This window comes from Pongo pygmaeus, chromosome 2 (genome assembly GCF_028885625.2).
Source record: "Pongo pygmaeus isolate AG05252 chromosome 2, NHGRI_mPonPyg2-v2.0_pri, whole genome shotgun sequence".
In the NCBI taxonomy this organism is placed as follows: Eukaryota; Metazoa; Chordata; class Mammalia; order Primates; family Hominidae; genus Pongo; species Pongo pygmaeus.
Genome location: NC_085930.1, coordinates 159,786,245 through 159,801,187, shown reverse-complemented (window position 1 = coordinate 159,801,187; position 14,943 = coordinate 159,786,245). Strand labels below are relative to the sequence as shown.

Sequence of the window (14,943 nt, the reverse complement as noted above, 5' to 3'; positions counted from 1 at the left end):
AGTTGGAACCGTAACTGAAGATGAGATTTCCCAGGGAGGGGAGTTGAACAGGAAGGTAGACAAAGGCCGGGTGCAGTGGCTCATGCCTGTAATCCCAGCACTGTGGGAGGCTGAGGTGGGTAGATCACAAGATCAGGAGTTCAAGACCAGCCTGGCCAACATGGTGAAACCCCGTCTGTACTAAAAAAACACAAAAATTAGCCGGGCGTGGTGGCACACACTTGTAATCCCAGCCTCAGGAGGCTGAGGCAGGAGAATTGCTTGAACCCGGGAGGCAGAGGTTGCAGTGAGCCAAGATCATGCCATTGCACTCCAGCCTGGGCGACAGAGCGAGACTCTTTCCCCCCGCCAGCCCCCCCAAAAAAAGAAGGTAGACAAAGATGTGTCCTAGAAAACACTAATATGAATGGGTAGAGAGGGGAGACTTGTCAAGGAGATTGAGGGGAGAGTCAGCGAGGTGAAACCTTGGAGGACAGACCTTCACCAAGGAAGTAACAGTCAACAGGCCTAAATGCCGCAGAGATGTCAAATGAGAGACACTGGAAATGTTTCTTTGAATGTTACAGCCAGAACATCACAGGGGACCTTTTCCAAAGCAGTCTTGATGAAGTTGTGGGGAAGGGAGGTCCCTGAAGGAGCTAAGGAGGGACTGGGAGATCATGACCCAGAGATAAGTGTTGCAGGTATAAAAGGGAAAGACTGAGGTCAGGAAATAGCCAGAGGATCCCTAAGGCCAGGCTGCAGGTGGGGTGGTGTGTGTGTGTGTGTGTGTGTGTGTGTGTGTGCGTGTGTGTATACAATGGGAAGACCTTGAGTATAATTCTGTACTAAGAAGATAGAGCAGTAGAGAGGAAAACTCCGAAGACAGATGGGAGGGTAAATAATGAATTAGAAAGGTCCCTGCAAAGATGAGAAAGGATGAGTCTGAAAGCACAGGGAGAAGGGCCAGCCTTGGCTTGGACAGGAGAAAACATTTCTTTCACTAAGAATAAAGGGAAGTTTGGGTATACACCACGAAGAAGGTGTAGATGGGTGGCAATGGAGTTCTGTCAAGTTGAGGGCATTCCATGATAGCCTCACCTTTCTCTGTGAAATGAGAGAGTTTAGTTTACAAGATATTTTTGAGCACTTCGTAAGCCAGGTTCATAGACTTAAAGAAATGGAGGTGGAGTGTGATAGGTCCTTAAGAATAGGGGAGGTTTGGAATATCTGACAAGGGACAGAGAGGAAAAAAACTACAAAGGCCTTGCAGAATGGGGGCCCACAGACCAGAGGCTAAGGGGTCCCCATTTGAGCAGGAGAGTAAGGGCAGGGAGGCAAGGGTCGCAGCCCAAAATATACAGCCCCCCACCAAATGACTGCAGGAGGGCATCTTTCCTATGAGAGCATCCCTATCACTGTTTTCACTCCAAGTCATTAACTTACGACTTACTCAGCTCTGTTTCGTAATAGCAGACTCGAGTAATGAGGGTATGACAGCCTCTCTCTGCATGCCAAGGTATGCAGCATGGATTTCCTTTTTTGCTTTCTCTCTCCTGTGGCTTAGGTGCCTTCTGTTCTGCTACTAGGATAGAGAACCCAGTGACTAGTTTCTTCTAGCTCTCTTTTTCTGACTAGGTATCTTGTCAGAAATTTCTGCTTACCAGACTTCATGGAGAGGGAATCAAGCTTTGAATCAGGGTTGAAAAAGTAGAGCTTAATATATATGTTACAAAATGCCACTCACGTTCTTGAGGTTACCTTGTATCTATACCACAACTAGCATTCTTTTAGAAAGCACCATTACCGAAGTAATCCCTTTCCTGGGAATTCACCCAAAAAGGTTATTCCCACTTATCCCCCATCTCCAAAATAAAAAAGAAAAAGGTATGTGCTTAGAGATGTTCCTGGAAGCATGAGCTATAATACTGAACCAATAGAAGACGACCTAACAGATTGCAGGGCATCCGTTTGGCAAAAAACTTACACAGTTATCTAAATGATAGTTATGAAGACAATATGTATAACACAGAAAATGCTTATATTCTGAGTGAAAAGAACAGAAGGTGATTTCAAAACTGCACTGGGATAATAATAATACAGGAAATAGTAAGATGAACAAAGATTTCAAAGGAAAAAAATAAAGAAAAATTTTGCTTTTTATATTGGTAGGCGTATGGGTGAAATTCCAATTTTAATTTTAATTTCATAGTTATAAAATTGTTCATAAAAAAAGGTCCTCCATAGACAGTTGGGCTTTGGAACAAACTAACAGAAACAGGGTAGGAAGAAAATTCATCTTCCTTCAATCCTCTTTCTCTGCTTAAAACAAAACAAAAAAGAGCTTTGTCATGTTCAGGTGTGCAATGAATTCTTTTTCCAAATCTGGAAATTTAAACCTACTATTAAACAGGAGTCAGTTTCCATGTAACATGTTGACAATCCCCCAAGTGTGTTGGAATAATTTTTTTTAATAAGGGGATTTGAAATTCCATTTCAATTGCAAACCTGCCTCTTTCAACTTCTAAAAACAAAGTAAAACAAAACAAAAACACACTGGGTCTTATCACCCCCTCTTGCTACTACTATTTTATCTCCATTGCCCTGAATTCTTTCCAAACCTCTTTCCACCCAGCTTTGATTTGTTTTCAGTAGGGTTTATTGAGGCATAATTTACATACAGTAAAATTCATCCTTCTTAGATTTAGAGGTCTATGCATTTTGACTAATGCATATTGGCTTATAATGACTACCACAACCAAGATATAGAACACACCCATCACTCCCGGGTTTCCCCTGTCCCTTTTTTGGTCCATCTCCTCTCCTACCCCCAACCCCTTGGCAACCACTGATCTGTTTTCTGTCCTTATCATTTTGCTTTTTCCAGAATGTCATATGTCAGGAATCATGCAGCATGCAGCCTCTCGAGTCTGACTTCTTCCAGTTAGCACAGTTATTTAAGATCTATCCGAGTTATTGTGAGTAGCAGCATCTTTTTATTGCTGACTAGTATTTCATCACATGGATGGGCCACAACTTGTTTATCTGTTCACCTGTCAATGGATACTAAGTTGTTTCCAGTTTTTGGCAAATATGAATAAAGTAAACATTTGCATACAGATTTCTGTGTGGACACATGTTTTCAATTCTCTTAGGTAAATACCGAGCAATGGGATTGCTGGGTTATATGTTAAGTCTATGTTCAGTTTTCTAAGTTCTGAAACAATTGGATATCTATATGCAAAAATACAAAATTAACCTTGACTCAAACTTGTACCATATACAAAAAATAACCTGAAAGAGATCACAGATGTAAATGTAAACCTAGAACTAAAAACTTCAAGGAGAGAAACATAGCGGAAAATATTTGTGACCTTGCATTAGGCAAAGACTTCTTATATTTGACATTTGAAACATGATACATAAAAAATCTTGATAAATTGGAGTTCATAAAAATAAGAACTACTCTTCAAAAGACACTGATAAGAGAATGAAAATACAAGCCACAGACAGAGAAAATATTTGTGAATTTCTTATCTGATAAAGGGTTTGTATCTAGCATGCATAAAGACTTTTCAAAACTCAATAATAAACAATCCAATAAGAAATGCACAAAAGATACAAACACATCATCGAAAATGACCTATGAAAGGCAAATAAGCTCACAAAAAATTCTTAACATCATTAGACACTTGGGAAATGTAAATTAAAACAACACTGAGATAAACTATATATCTATTGAATGGCTACCACTTTAAAAAACCTGCCAAGTGCCAGCCAGAATGTGGAACAAGTAGGACTCTCGTACATTGCTAGTGGGAAGGTGAATGGTACAGCCACTTTGGAAAACACTCGGCAGCTTCTTACAGTTACACATATGGACCTTGGGGTAGAGGATGGGTTGACTGCAAAGGGGCAAAACTTCCTGGTAGGGGTGGGGAGAGTTTTTAGAATGGTGAAATTGTTCTATATCTTGATTATTGTGGTGGTTAGACAACTGTATGCATTTGTCAAAACTCACAGAACTGTACACTAAAAAGGGATATTTTTATGCTCTGCTAATTTTACTTTAATCTTAAAAATAGGAAGGAAATAAAATCAATGCCACTGTGTGACTTTAGGCAAGTTACTTCACTTCTCTGTGCCTTGGTTTTTTGAAATCTAAACATTAAGGATAAAATAATACCTTCCTTATATTGTTAGAATTAAATGTGCTAATTTATGTTTTATATATTTAAAGTACTTGGCCGGGTGTGGTGATTCACACCTACGATCCCAGCACTGTGGGAGGCCGAGGTGGGCGGATCACTTGAGGCCAGGAGTTCAAGACTAGCCTGGTCAACATGGTGAAACCTGTCTCTACTAAAAATACAAAAATTAGCTGGGCTTGGTGGTGCATACTTATAATCCCAGCTACCTGAGAGGCTGAGGTGGGAGGATCACTTGAACTCCAGAGGTGGAGGCTGCAGTGGGCTCCACCCACTGCCTGGGTGACAGAGCGAGACTCCATCTCAAAGAAAAAATAAGTACTTGAAACATAGCAAATGTTTCATAATTATTGGCTTTTTTTTTCTTATTGTTATTACTTGCGTTATTGCTGTTTGAAGAAGTTTGGTGATAAGGGAGAGAAAAGGGCAATTAGGGGTCTGGGATGGTTTAAGGATGAGGAGACCTAGACACATTGACTCATAGAGTGAAGAAATCAAAGATAAGAGAATGAAAGAAAGGGAGGGTAATTCTGAACGCACAAAGTTATGTTACTAATGTGGCATTGGTTGTGTGGTGTAATAAATAACTCCCTTTCACTTGTCAATAGCTAATCAAATACTTTCTGGAGACCAGAAGTGACTTGCTGGATCAATGACAACTCCTCCACAGATCAAAATGTTCAAATCCTTCTTCTGTGTTGTAATGCTAAATCTAAAAGAACAGCGAGACCAAGCAAATCTACCTCCCAACATCATTAAAGTGACAACTCTCAATATTTATTTGAATGTTCTGCTCTCAGCTTCAACCAAGGAAAAGTCATATTAGTATTGGTCAGAAAACAGAAGGGTGTTACAAGAGTTCTGGCTGGTCATTACAGACTCGGGGATTTTTGATTAAAAGAAGAAGAAGAAGAAGAAGAAAAAGAAGGAGAAACCTGATAAAGTGTAAATATAGCATGCAGGGATTAGTGTCCTGCTGGGTCATGTTCTCACAACAGTGAGAATTTCAGAGATTTCATAAGAATTAAACTGCTCCACATGACAATTTATTTTACCTTCTGGCTTTTCCAGGAGGCAAATCAGTGCAACTTCTTTCTGCATTTGTTTCAATTTGGTAACAACCCTCAATATTAGGACAGGCTAAACCTAGCCACCCTATCAGAGATGATGAAGTAGCCATCTTTTTAACAGGTGGGGAGATGAATGGAATCAGGGTTTGTTTGTTTAATAACTGCTAGTAAAAACCAAGTCAATAGCTGACTGAGTGTAAGGGAGGCTCCAGAAGGCAGGTTATTGTAGTATAGATGTGACTCGACTTATGATGTTACTTCCCAATAAACCCGTCATAAGTTGAATATCGTTAAATTGAAAATGCTTTTAATACACCTAATCTACCGAACATCATAGCTTAGCTCAGCCTACGTTAAATGTGCTCAGGACACACATTGCCTACAGCTGAGCCAAATCACCTGGCAACACAGGACACTGTAGAGTATAGGTTGCTGGCCCTGTGATGCTGTGACTGACTGGGAGCTGCGCTTGGTGCCACTACCCGGCATTGAGAGTTTCTTATTGCATATTACTAGCCTGGGAAAAGATCAAAATTCAAAACTCACAGTGTGGTTTCTACTGAATGCTTATAACTTTCAGACCATCATGATGTTGAAAAATCGAACCATCGTAGGTTGGGATCCATCCTATAAGATGAACTACACTGCCGGAAGTATAAGACAGCTATGCTGCCAGAAGATGGGGCATAGTGGACAACTGCAAGTACTGACAACAGGAGGTCAGCATCTGTGACCTTTAACATCCACATTGACACTACCGCAGTCTTCCAAACAGAGCTGATGACATAGTTTGTATGTCGTCCCTGCCCAAATCTCATGTCGAACTGTAATCCCCAGTGTTGGAGGTGGGGCCTGGTGGGAGGTGATTGGATCATGGGGGCAGAGTTCTTATGAATGGTTTAGCACTGTTCCCCCTTGGTACTGTACAGTGAGTGAGTTCTCATGCAATCTGGTTGTTTAAAAGTGTGTGGCACCTCCCCTCTCTCTCTTTCTCCTGCTCTGGCCATGTGAAGTGTTGGCTCCTGCTTTGCCTTCCACCATGATTGTTAAATTCCCAGAGGCCTCTCTAGAAGCCAGTGTTGCCATGTACAGCCTGGAGAACTGTGAGCCAATTAAACCTCATCTCTTTTTAAATTACCCAGTCTCAGGCCAGGCGCGGTGACCGACACCTGTAATCTCAGCACTTTGGGAGGCTCAGGTAGGCAGATGATTTGGGGTCAGGAGTTCAAGACCAGCCTGGCCAACATGGTGAAACCCCATCTCTACTGCAAATGTAAAAATTAGCCAGGCATGGTGGTGGGTGCCTGTAATCCCAGCTACTTGGGAGGCCAAGGCAGGAGAATCGCTTGAATCTGGGAGTCAGAGGTTGCAGAGAGCCAAAATGGAGCCACTGTACTCCAGCCTGGGCAATGGAGTGACACTCTGTCTCAAAAAAAAAAAAAAAAAAAAATTACCCAGTCTCAGGTACTTCTTTACCTGAGACTATGAGAGAATGGACTAATATAGCTGAAGAATTTTATTTTTAGAAAACTTTTAAGTTTGGGGGTACCTGTAAAAGTTTGTTACATAGGTAAACTCCTGTCATGAGGGTTTGTTGTACAGATTCTTTTATGCTTCTCTCCCTCTTCCCACCCTCCATCCTCAAGAAGACCCCAGTGTCTGTTGTTTCCTTCTTTGTGTTCATAAGTTCTCATCATGTAGCTCTCACTTATAAGTGAGAACATGCAGTATTTGGTTTTCTGTCCCTGTGTTAGTTTGCTAAGGATGATAGCCTCCAACTCCATCTATCTTCCTGCAAAAGACATGATCTCATTCATTTTTATTGCTGCATAGTATTCCATGGTGTATATATACCACATTTTCTTTATCCAGTCTGTCATTGATGGGCATTTAGGTTGATTCTGTGTCTTCAGAATTGTGAATAGTGCTGCAATGAACATTCATGTGCATGTGTCTTTATAGTAGAATGATTTCTATTCTTCTGGTAGTAATGGGATTGCTGGGTCAAACGGTCGTTCTGCTTTTAGCTCTTTGCAGAATCACCATACTGCTTTCCACAGTGGTTGAACTAATTTACACTCCCACTAAGTGTATAAGTGTTCCCTTTTCTCTGCAACCTTGCCAGCCTCTGTTATCTTTTGACTTTTTAATAAAAACCATTCTAATTAGTGTGATGGTATTTCATTGTTGTTTTGATTTGCATTTCTCTAATGATCAGTGATGTTGAGCTTTTTTTCATATGTTTGTTGGCTGCAGGTACATCTTCTTTTGCAAAGTGTCTGCTCATGTCCTTTGCCCACTTTTTAATGGGATTGTTTGTTTTTCTCTTGTAAATTTGTTTAAGCTCCTCATAGATGCTTGGTATTAGACCTTTGTCAGATGTATAGCTTGCAAATATTTTCTCCCATTCTGTAGGTTGTCTGCTTACTCTTTTGATAGTTTCTTTTACCATGCAGAAGCTCCTAAATTTAATTAGATCTCATTGGTCAATTTTTGCTTTTGTTGCAATTGCTTTTGGTGTCTTTGTCATGAAATCTTTGCCAGGTCCTATGTCCAGAATGATATCGCCTCGGTTGTCTTCTAGGGTTTTTATAGTTTTGGGTTTTACATTTAATCTTTAATCCATCTTGAGTTGATTTTTGTATATGGTGTAAGGAAGGGGTCCAGTTTCAATATTCTGCATATGGCTAGCCAGTTATCGCAGCATTATTTATTGAGTAGGGAGTATCTCCTCTGTTGTTTGTTTTTGTCAGGTTTGTTGAAGATCAGATGGTTGTAGTTGTGTGACCTTATTTTGGGGCTCTCTATCCTGTTCATTTGGTCTATGTGCCTGTTTTTGTACCAATACCATTCTGTTTTGGTTACTGTAGCCCTATAGCATATTTCAAAGTTGGGTAACATGATGCCTCCAGCTTTGTTCTTTTTGCTTAGAATTACCTTGGCCATTTGGGCTCTTTTTGGTTCCATATGAAGTTTAAAATAGTTTTTTTTCTAGTTATGTGAAGAATGTCATTGCTAATTTGATAGGAATAACATATAATGATATTGATTCTTCCTATCCATGAGCATGGGATGTTTTTCCATTTGTTTGTGTCTTCTCTGATTTCTTCAAAGAGTGTTTTGTAACTCTTATTGTAGAGATTATTCACCTCCTTGCTTAGCTGTATTCCTAGGTATTGTATTCTTTCTGTAGTAATTGTGAATGGGATTGCTTTTCTGATTTGGCTCTCAGCTTGGTGGTGTTGGTGTATAGAATGCTAGTGATTTTTTGTATCCTGAAACTTTGCTGAAGTTGTTTATCAGCTGAAGGAGATTTTGGGCTGAGACTATGGGGTTTTTTAGATATAGAATCACGTTCTCTGCAAAAAGATTTATTTTGACTTCCTCTCCTCCTACTTGGATGCCCTTTATTTCTTTCTCTTGCCTGATTTCCCTGGCCAGGACTTCCAGTACCATGTGGAATAGGCATGGTGAGAGAGGGCATTCTTGTCTTGTGCCAGTTTTCAAGGAGAATGCTTCCACATTTTGCCCATTCAGTATGATGTTTGTGGTGGTTTGTCATATATGGCTCTTATTATTTTGAGGTATGTTCCTTTAATACCTAGTTTATTGACAGTTTTTAACATGAAGCAGTGTTTAATTTTATCAAAAGTCTTTTCTGCCTCTGTTGAGATAGTCATGTGGCTTTTGTCTTTAGTTCTGTTTATGTGATGAATCACATTCATTGATTTCCTTATGTTGAACCAACCTTGCAACCCAGGGATGAGGCCTACTTGATTGTGGTATTTTAGCTTTTTGATGTACTACTGGATTCAGTCTGCAAGTATTTTGTTGAGGATTTTTGCATTGATGTTCATCATGGATATTGGCCTGAAGTTTCTTTTTTTGTTGTGTCTCTGCCAGGTTTTGGTATCAGAATGATGCTGGCCTCCCAGAATGAGTTGGGGAGGAGTTCCTCCTCCTCAATTTTTTTGGAATAGGTTCTGTAGGAATGGTACCAGCTCTTCTTTATACATCTGGTAGAGTTTGACCGTGAAACCATCAGGTCCTGGGATTTTTTAGTTGGTAGGGTATTTATTACTGATTCCCTAAATAGACCAATAATGATTTTAGAAGTGGAGTCAATTTTTTCCTGGTCCAGTCTTGGGAAGGGGTATGTATCCAGGAATTTATTTAGCTCTTCTAGGTTTTCTAGTTTTTGTGCATATGGGTGTTCGTAGTAGTTTCTGATGGTTGTTTTTATTTCCGTGGGGTCAGTGGTAACATTCTCTTCATCATTTCTAGTTGTGTTTATTTGAATCCTCTCTCTTCTCTTCTTTATTAGGCTAGGTAGTGGCCTATCTATCTTATTAATTTTTTCAAAAAACCAGCTCCTGGATTTGTTGATCTTTTGAATGGTTTTTTGTGTATCAGTCCTCCAGTTCAGCTCTGATTTTGGGTTATTTCTTGTCTTGTGCTAGCTTTGGGGTTGACTTGTTCTTGCTTCTCTAATTCTTTCAGTTCTGATGTTAGTTAATTTGAGATCTAACTTTTTGATGTGGACATTTAGTGCTATAAATTTAAATCTTAACACTGCCTTAGCTGTGTCCCAGAGTCTAGTATGTTGTATCTTTGTTCTCATTAGTTTGAAAAAACTTCTTGATTTCTGTCCTAATTTCATTATTTATCCAAAGTCATTCAGGAACATGTTGCTTAATTTCCACATAATTGCATGTTTTTGAGCAATTTTCTTAGTCTTGACTTCTATTTTTATTGTACTGTGGTCTGAGGGTGTTTGATATGATTTTGGTTCTTTTGCATTTGCTGAGGATTGTTTTATGTCCAATTATGTGGTTGATTTTAGAGTATGTGCCATGTGGTGATGAGAAGGATGTATATGCTGTTGGTTTTGGGTAGAGAGTTCTGTAGAGGTCTATTAGATCCATTTTGTCCAATGTTGAGTTCAGATCCTGAATACCTTTGCTAATTTTCTGCCTCAGTAATCTAATACTGTCAGTGAAGCACTGAAGTCTCCTACTACTATTGTGTGGGAGTCTATGTCTCTTTATAGGTCTCTAAGAACTTGCTTTATGAATCTGGGGGCTTCTGTGTTGGATGCATATATATTTAGGATAGTTAGATCTTCTTGTTGAGTTGAACCCTTTACTATTATGTAATGCCCTTCTTTGTCTTTTTTTATCTTTGCTGTTTGAAGTCTTTTTTGTCTGAAATTAGGATTGCAACCCCTGCTTTTTTCTGTTTTCTGTCTGCTTGGTAGATTTTCCTCCATCCCCTTATTTTGTACCTATGGGTGTCCTTACATATTTTATCTTTATCTATCCATCCAGCCATCCAGGCATCCATTCATCCGTATCATTTTTAACCAATAAGGACTTTTAAAAGCCCAACCACAACACCATTAACATAACCAATAAAATCTATAACAATGATAAAATATCATCTAATACCCAGTCCATGTCCAATTTTCCCTCGCTATCTCAAAATCGTCTTCTTAGAAATGGTCTGTTCAAATCACAAACCAGATTCAGAAACAATAGCCATACATTACATTTTATTAATATGTCTCTTAAATTTCTTTTAATCTGTTACTGTCATAGGAATTTTTATGTCTTCATTTATCCTTCCAATTATTAAAAAAGTATTTTTGTATTCATTGAATAGACAATGCTTGCAGAAAAGTAAAAAAAAAAAAAATTTTAGTACAAAAAGGTACATAGTGAACTGTTCCTCAGTCTCCCTTCCCAGAATCAATGTTACCACTTTTGTACAAATAGTCTCTGCCTAGACACACATGCCAGTCCCTAAGGTGGCTGTAACAAGGTGGTTAAGAGTGAGAACATGAATTCAAATTCCTATTTTGCCACTCACTAAGTATAAATCTTGGGCATGGTACATGGCCTCTGTGCCTCAGTTTTTAATAATGGTATCTATCTCATAGGCCTGTTGAGAGAATTAAATCAGATAAGTGCTTAAATAATTATTAATATTTATTATTATTCACATTCCCTTTTGGCTTTTTTCCCAAATAGCAGAATGGTGCACATATGTCTTCATTTATTTGGCTTGTTTTTTCACCTCACATCACATTTTGATGAATAATTCCATACATGTTGTTATAGATTTGCTTCATTCTTTGTAATCATTGACTAATATTCCATTGTATGAATATGCTACTGCTAAACATGTACGTTATTTCCAACCTCTTCTTATTATCAAGAAATGCTGCAATGAATATCCTTGTAATACTTTAGTAGATTCATGTGCAAAAATATTCATAGGATAAAATCCTGAAAGGTAAATTGCTGAGCTAAAGGGTATGTGCATTTTAATGCTTTATAGATACCGCCCAGCTGCCTCAAAGCAGGTTATAACAATTTACACTCCCAAGAAAAATGCACAAGGGTCCCCATTTCCTTGTACCCTAGCTAACACAGGATACTGCTAGATGTTTTCATCTTTGTAAACATGATGTGTTGAAAATGGTATCTCATGGTTTTAATGTGCATTTCTCTGATTGTGAGAAGATAAAGGAAATGTAGTGCAACTAAACCTCAGCAGTCAAATGACCTGGCCATGACTCCTGAGTGAGGACTCTGGTAAACACCATCAGGATCCAAACACCTCTGTATTTACGAAGAGGATGCTCCCTATTGGATAGCACTAAGCTTATTTCATGTATGTACATGTGTGGTTAGTTAGTTACATCCAGCAGTGGCAAAGGGCTTGTTCCGACCCAATCAAACTTTCTCTCCTGGCCCCCTTCCAGCATGGGTCAGGAATAGAGTGTTGTGGCCATGAGGCATGCATTTATACAGATGACTACTTACTCCTCCTTGAAACATTTTTTTTCCATTTGCTTCCCTGCTGTCTCACTCATGGGTCTGCTCCTAATTCACAAATTATTCTTTTCCCAGTCTTCTTGGTTGGGTTTTCTCCTCTTCTGTGCTTATAGACATAGGGGAGCCCCAGGGCTTCTCTCTTGAACTACAGCTTCTCCCTGGGTTCGTCTCCTTGGGATGTCTATTCCAATGGGTTTAAATACCAGGGCTAGGACTAGGGAGAGGTCATTGAGGCACCTAGCACATAAAGTTTAAGGAAACATTCTTTATCGGGCCCATGCAAGTGCAGGACTGGCCGTGGAGGGTGACTACCATCTTACCTTTTCCAACCTAGGCACGTTGTTTGCCTTACCCTAGCCCCAGTCCTCTTTAACACCCCAGTCTTCTCCCTGGACCTCCAGAAACATAAATCCTATTTGACATTTCTACTTGGAGGTTTTAAGGTAACTCAAATGTAAAATATCTAAGACAGAACTCTTGCATCACTTCCCATCCTGGGGCCCAAGCCCGTCTCTTCTACTAGTCTATCTCAGTTAACAGCATCACCATTTATTCAGTTGCTCAGAACAAAAATTTTGAAGTAATCCTTGACTCTTCTTTTTTTTTTTTTTTTTGAGATGGATTCTCACTCTGTTGCCCAGGCTGGAGTGCGGTGGTGGGACCTTGGCTCACTGCAACCTCTGCCTCCTGGGTTCAAGAAATTCTCCTGCTTCAGCCTTCTCACCTCGTGATCTGCTCACCTTGGCCTCTCAAAGTGCTGGGATTACAGGCGTGAGCCACCGTGCCCGGCCTGGATTCTTTTTTTTTTTAACAAGTCCTATCTTCCATCTCCAAAATGTATCCCAAATCTGACAATCTCTCCCACTGTAGGCCAGCCCCCATCTCTCACCTCTGAAAATAGCCTCCCTTAGATCTCTGGACATTTGTCCTTCCCCACCCCCTTGTGATCACTAGTCAGCATTCAGAATGACCTTTTAATATCATGAAGGAGACTGTGTCCCTCTCCTACTTAAAACTCTCTAATGGCTTCCTAATAAATTTAGAATAAAAAGCCAACTCCTTGCCATGGTCAACAGGCCAGGATCCAGTGGGTACAACAATCTGATCCCAGCACAATAATCCCACTTCCGCCTCCCCACCATTCACCAGGCTCCACTGCACTGGCTCATTCCTGCCTCAGTTGTGCTTCTTTTCCCTGGAAAATTCTTCCTGTAGATCTTTAAAGGGTGATTTCCTTCTCAACATTCAGGTGTCAGCTCGTGTCACTTTCCTGACCATGCCCATCCACTCAGAGATCACTGAAAATCCCATTACCCTATTTTATTTCTCCATCATATATATCATTATCTGAAACTATCTTGTTGTTGATGCAGGCTATTTTCTTGACCCCTTCATGGGACTCCCAGCAGGAGTACCCCATTTACTCAGCCTGCCCTGCTCAACCTCTTGCAGGAGGGAGCACATGAGTGAACGGGTGCAGGAACCAGCTGGCTACTTTAGTGCTGTCAGGAGCAAACTCCATGCAGGCCCTGCAGCAGCAACCAGGTGGGGGTGCCTGCAACCCCAGGGCCCCAGAGGGTGTGTTACAATGCTCTCATAGCTCCGCCATCTGTGGACAGAAGTGTGTTGTCAGCTCAGTGGGCCCTTTGCTTCATCATGTAGGGTGGCTGCCCTCTGCCGGTGAGGGCAAAGGACCAGGGTGACAGTCTTTTTGGGTACCCACAATTTGTGCATCCTGAATTCTTGTTTGGTGCCCAAGAGGAATGAGGTCACACAGATTTACTGAAGGATGGTGAATGCAGAGAATTTTACTGAGCAATGAAAGTGGCTCTCAGCAGAGAGAGAAGCTGAAAAGGGAATGGGAAGGGCAGGTCACTCTCCCTTGAAGTCAAGTCACATCTCTCCAATGTCCAGCCACCATCTCTGAAGTCCAGTTGCCTCTCTCTGATGCCCAGCCACTTCTCCTCTCTACCAGCTGAGTCTGGGGTGTTTATAGGCAGAGGATAGGGGGTGGGGCGGGCCATACATAATTTTGGAAAAGGCAACATTCTATTGGTAAAAAGACATTATTCAGAAAGAACCAATTGAGAAAGAGCGGGCACACAGGGATGGAAGTTCTCACTTTGGGCTGCGGGTTTCAGGCTTTTCAGCTCAAAAGTGAGGTTTTTCCAGGGACCTGCCCCTGTCTGCCTAAAATTTCTACACCTCTATCATTGTTACCACTGGATAACAGTTCTCCTATAAAGTTCAGGGGCTTAAAACAAAAATTTACTAATTCACCTGGACAGTTCTTGATAGGGCCTCTCCTAACCGTTGCAGTTACATAGCAGCTGGGTTGGAGTGATCATTTCTGGGCTTGACATCCAGGACAGCTTCTTCCCTTGTGTGTCTGGTGCCTCAGTGCTCCGCCAGGCAGCCTTTCTCTCAGAAGAGTAGCCTGGACTTCTTGGCAACTCAAACTTCCAAAAGAAAAAAAAGCAGACACTGCTGGTTCTCTTATCAAACAGGCCTGGAACTGGCACAATGTACTTCTGCTGCCATATTCAGGAGGTCAAAGCAATCAAACGCCAATCCAAGTTCAAAGGCATTGGGGAAAAAATTCTACCTCTTAAATGAGAAGGGACACGTGTGTAAAAGGGGGAAAAGCATTGATTGTGGCCATCTTTGGAGATAAGCTATCACGTTTATTTGTTTGTTTACTTTCTAATGGTCTGTCTTCTCCCATTAGGTTATAAGCTCTGTGAGACAACAGGAATCTTGTCCATCTTGTTTTATGGCTCTACTTCCAACATCTAGAATAATGCCTGGCACATAGTAGGTGCTCAGTAAATAACTTAAGCACTTGAC

The 14,943-nt window shown here is 40.6% G+C and overlaps 1 protein-coding gene across 2 annotated transcripts in view; it reads left to right on the top strand.

Moving 5' to 3' along the window:
• The window catches only part of CLRN1 (clarin 1), a 45,146-nt gene that overhangs the window by 14,897 nt on the left and 15,306 nt on the right, over positions 1-14,943 (top strand). Inside the window, exon 1 of one of the 2 annotated variants that reach the window (XM_054480269.1) lies at positions 13,226-13,641. The exons of the other annotated variant lie outside the window; for it this stretch is intronic. Coding sequence (XP_054336244.1) covers positions 13,617-13,641 — 25 coding nt within the window. The 5' untranslated portion in view covers positions 13,226-13,616. Of the gene's footprint in view, positions 1-13,225; positions 13,642-14,943 lie in introns of those variants that run through there. 2 annotated transcript variants of the gene reach the window in all.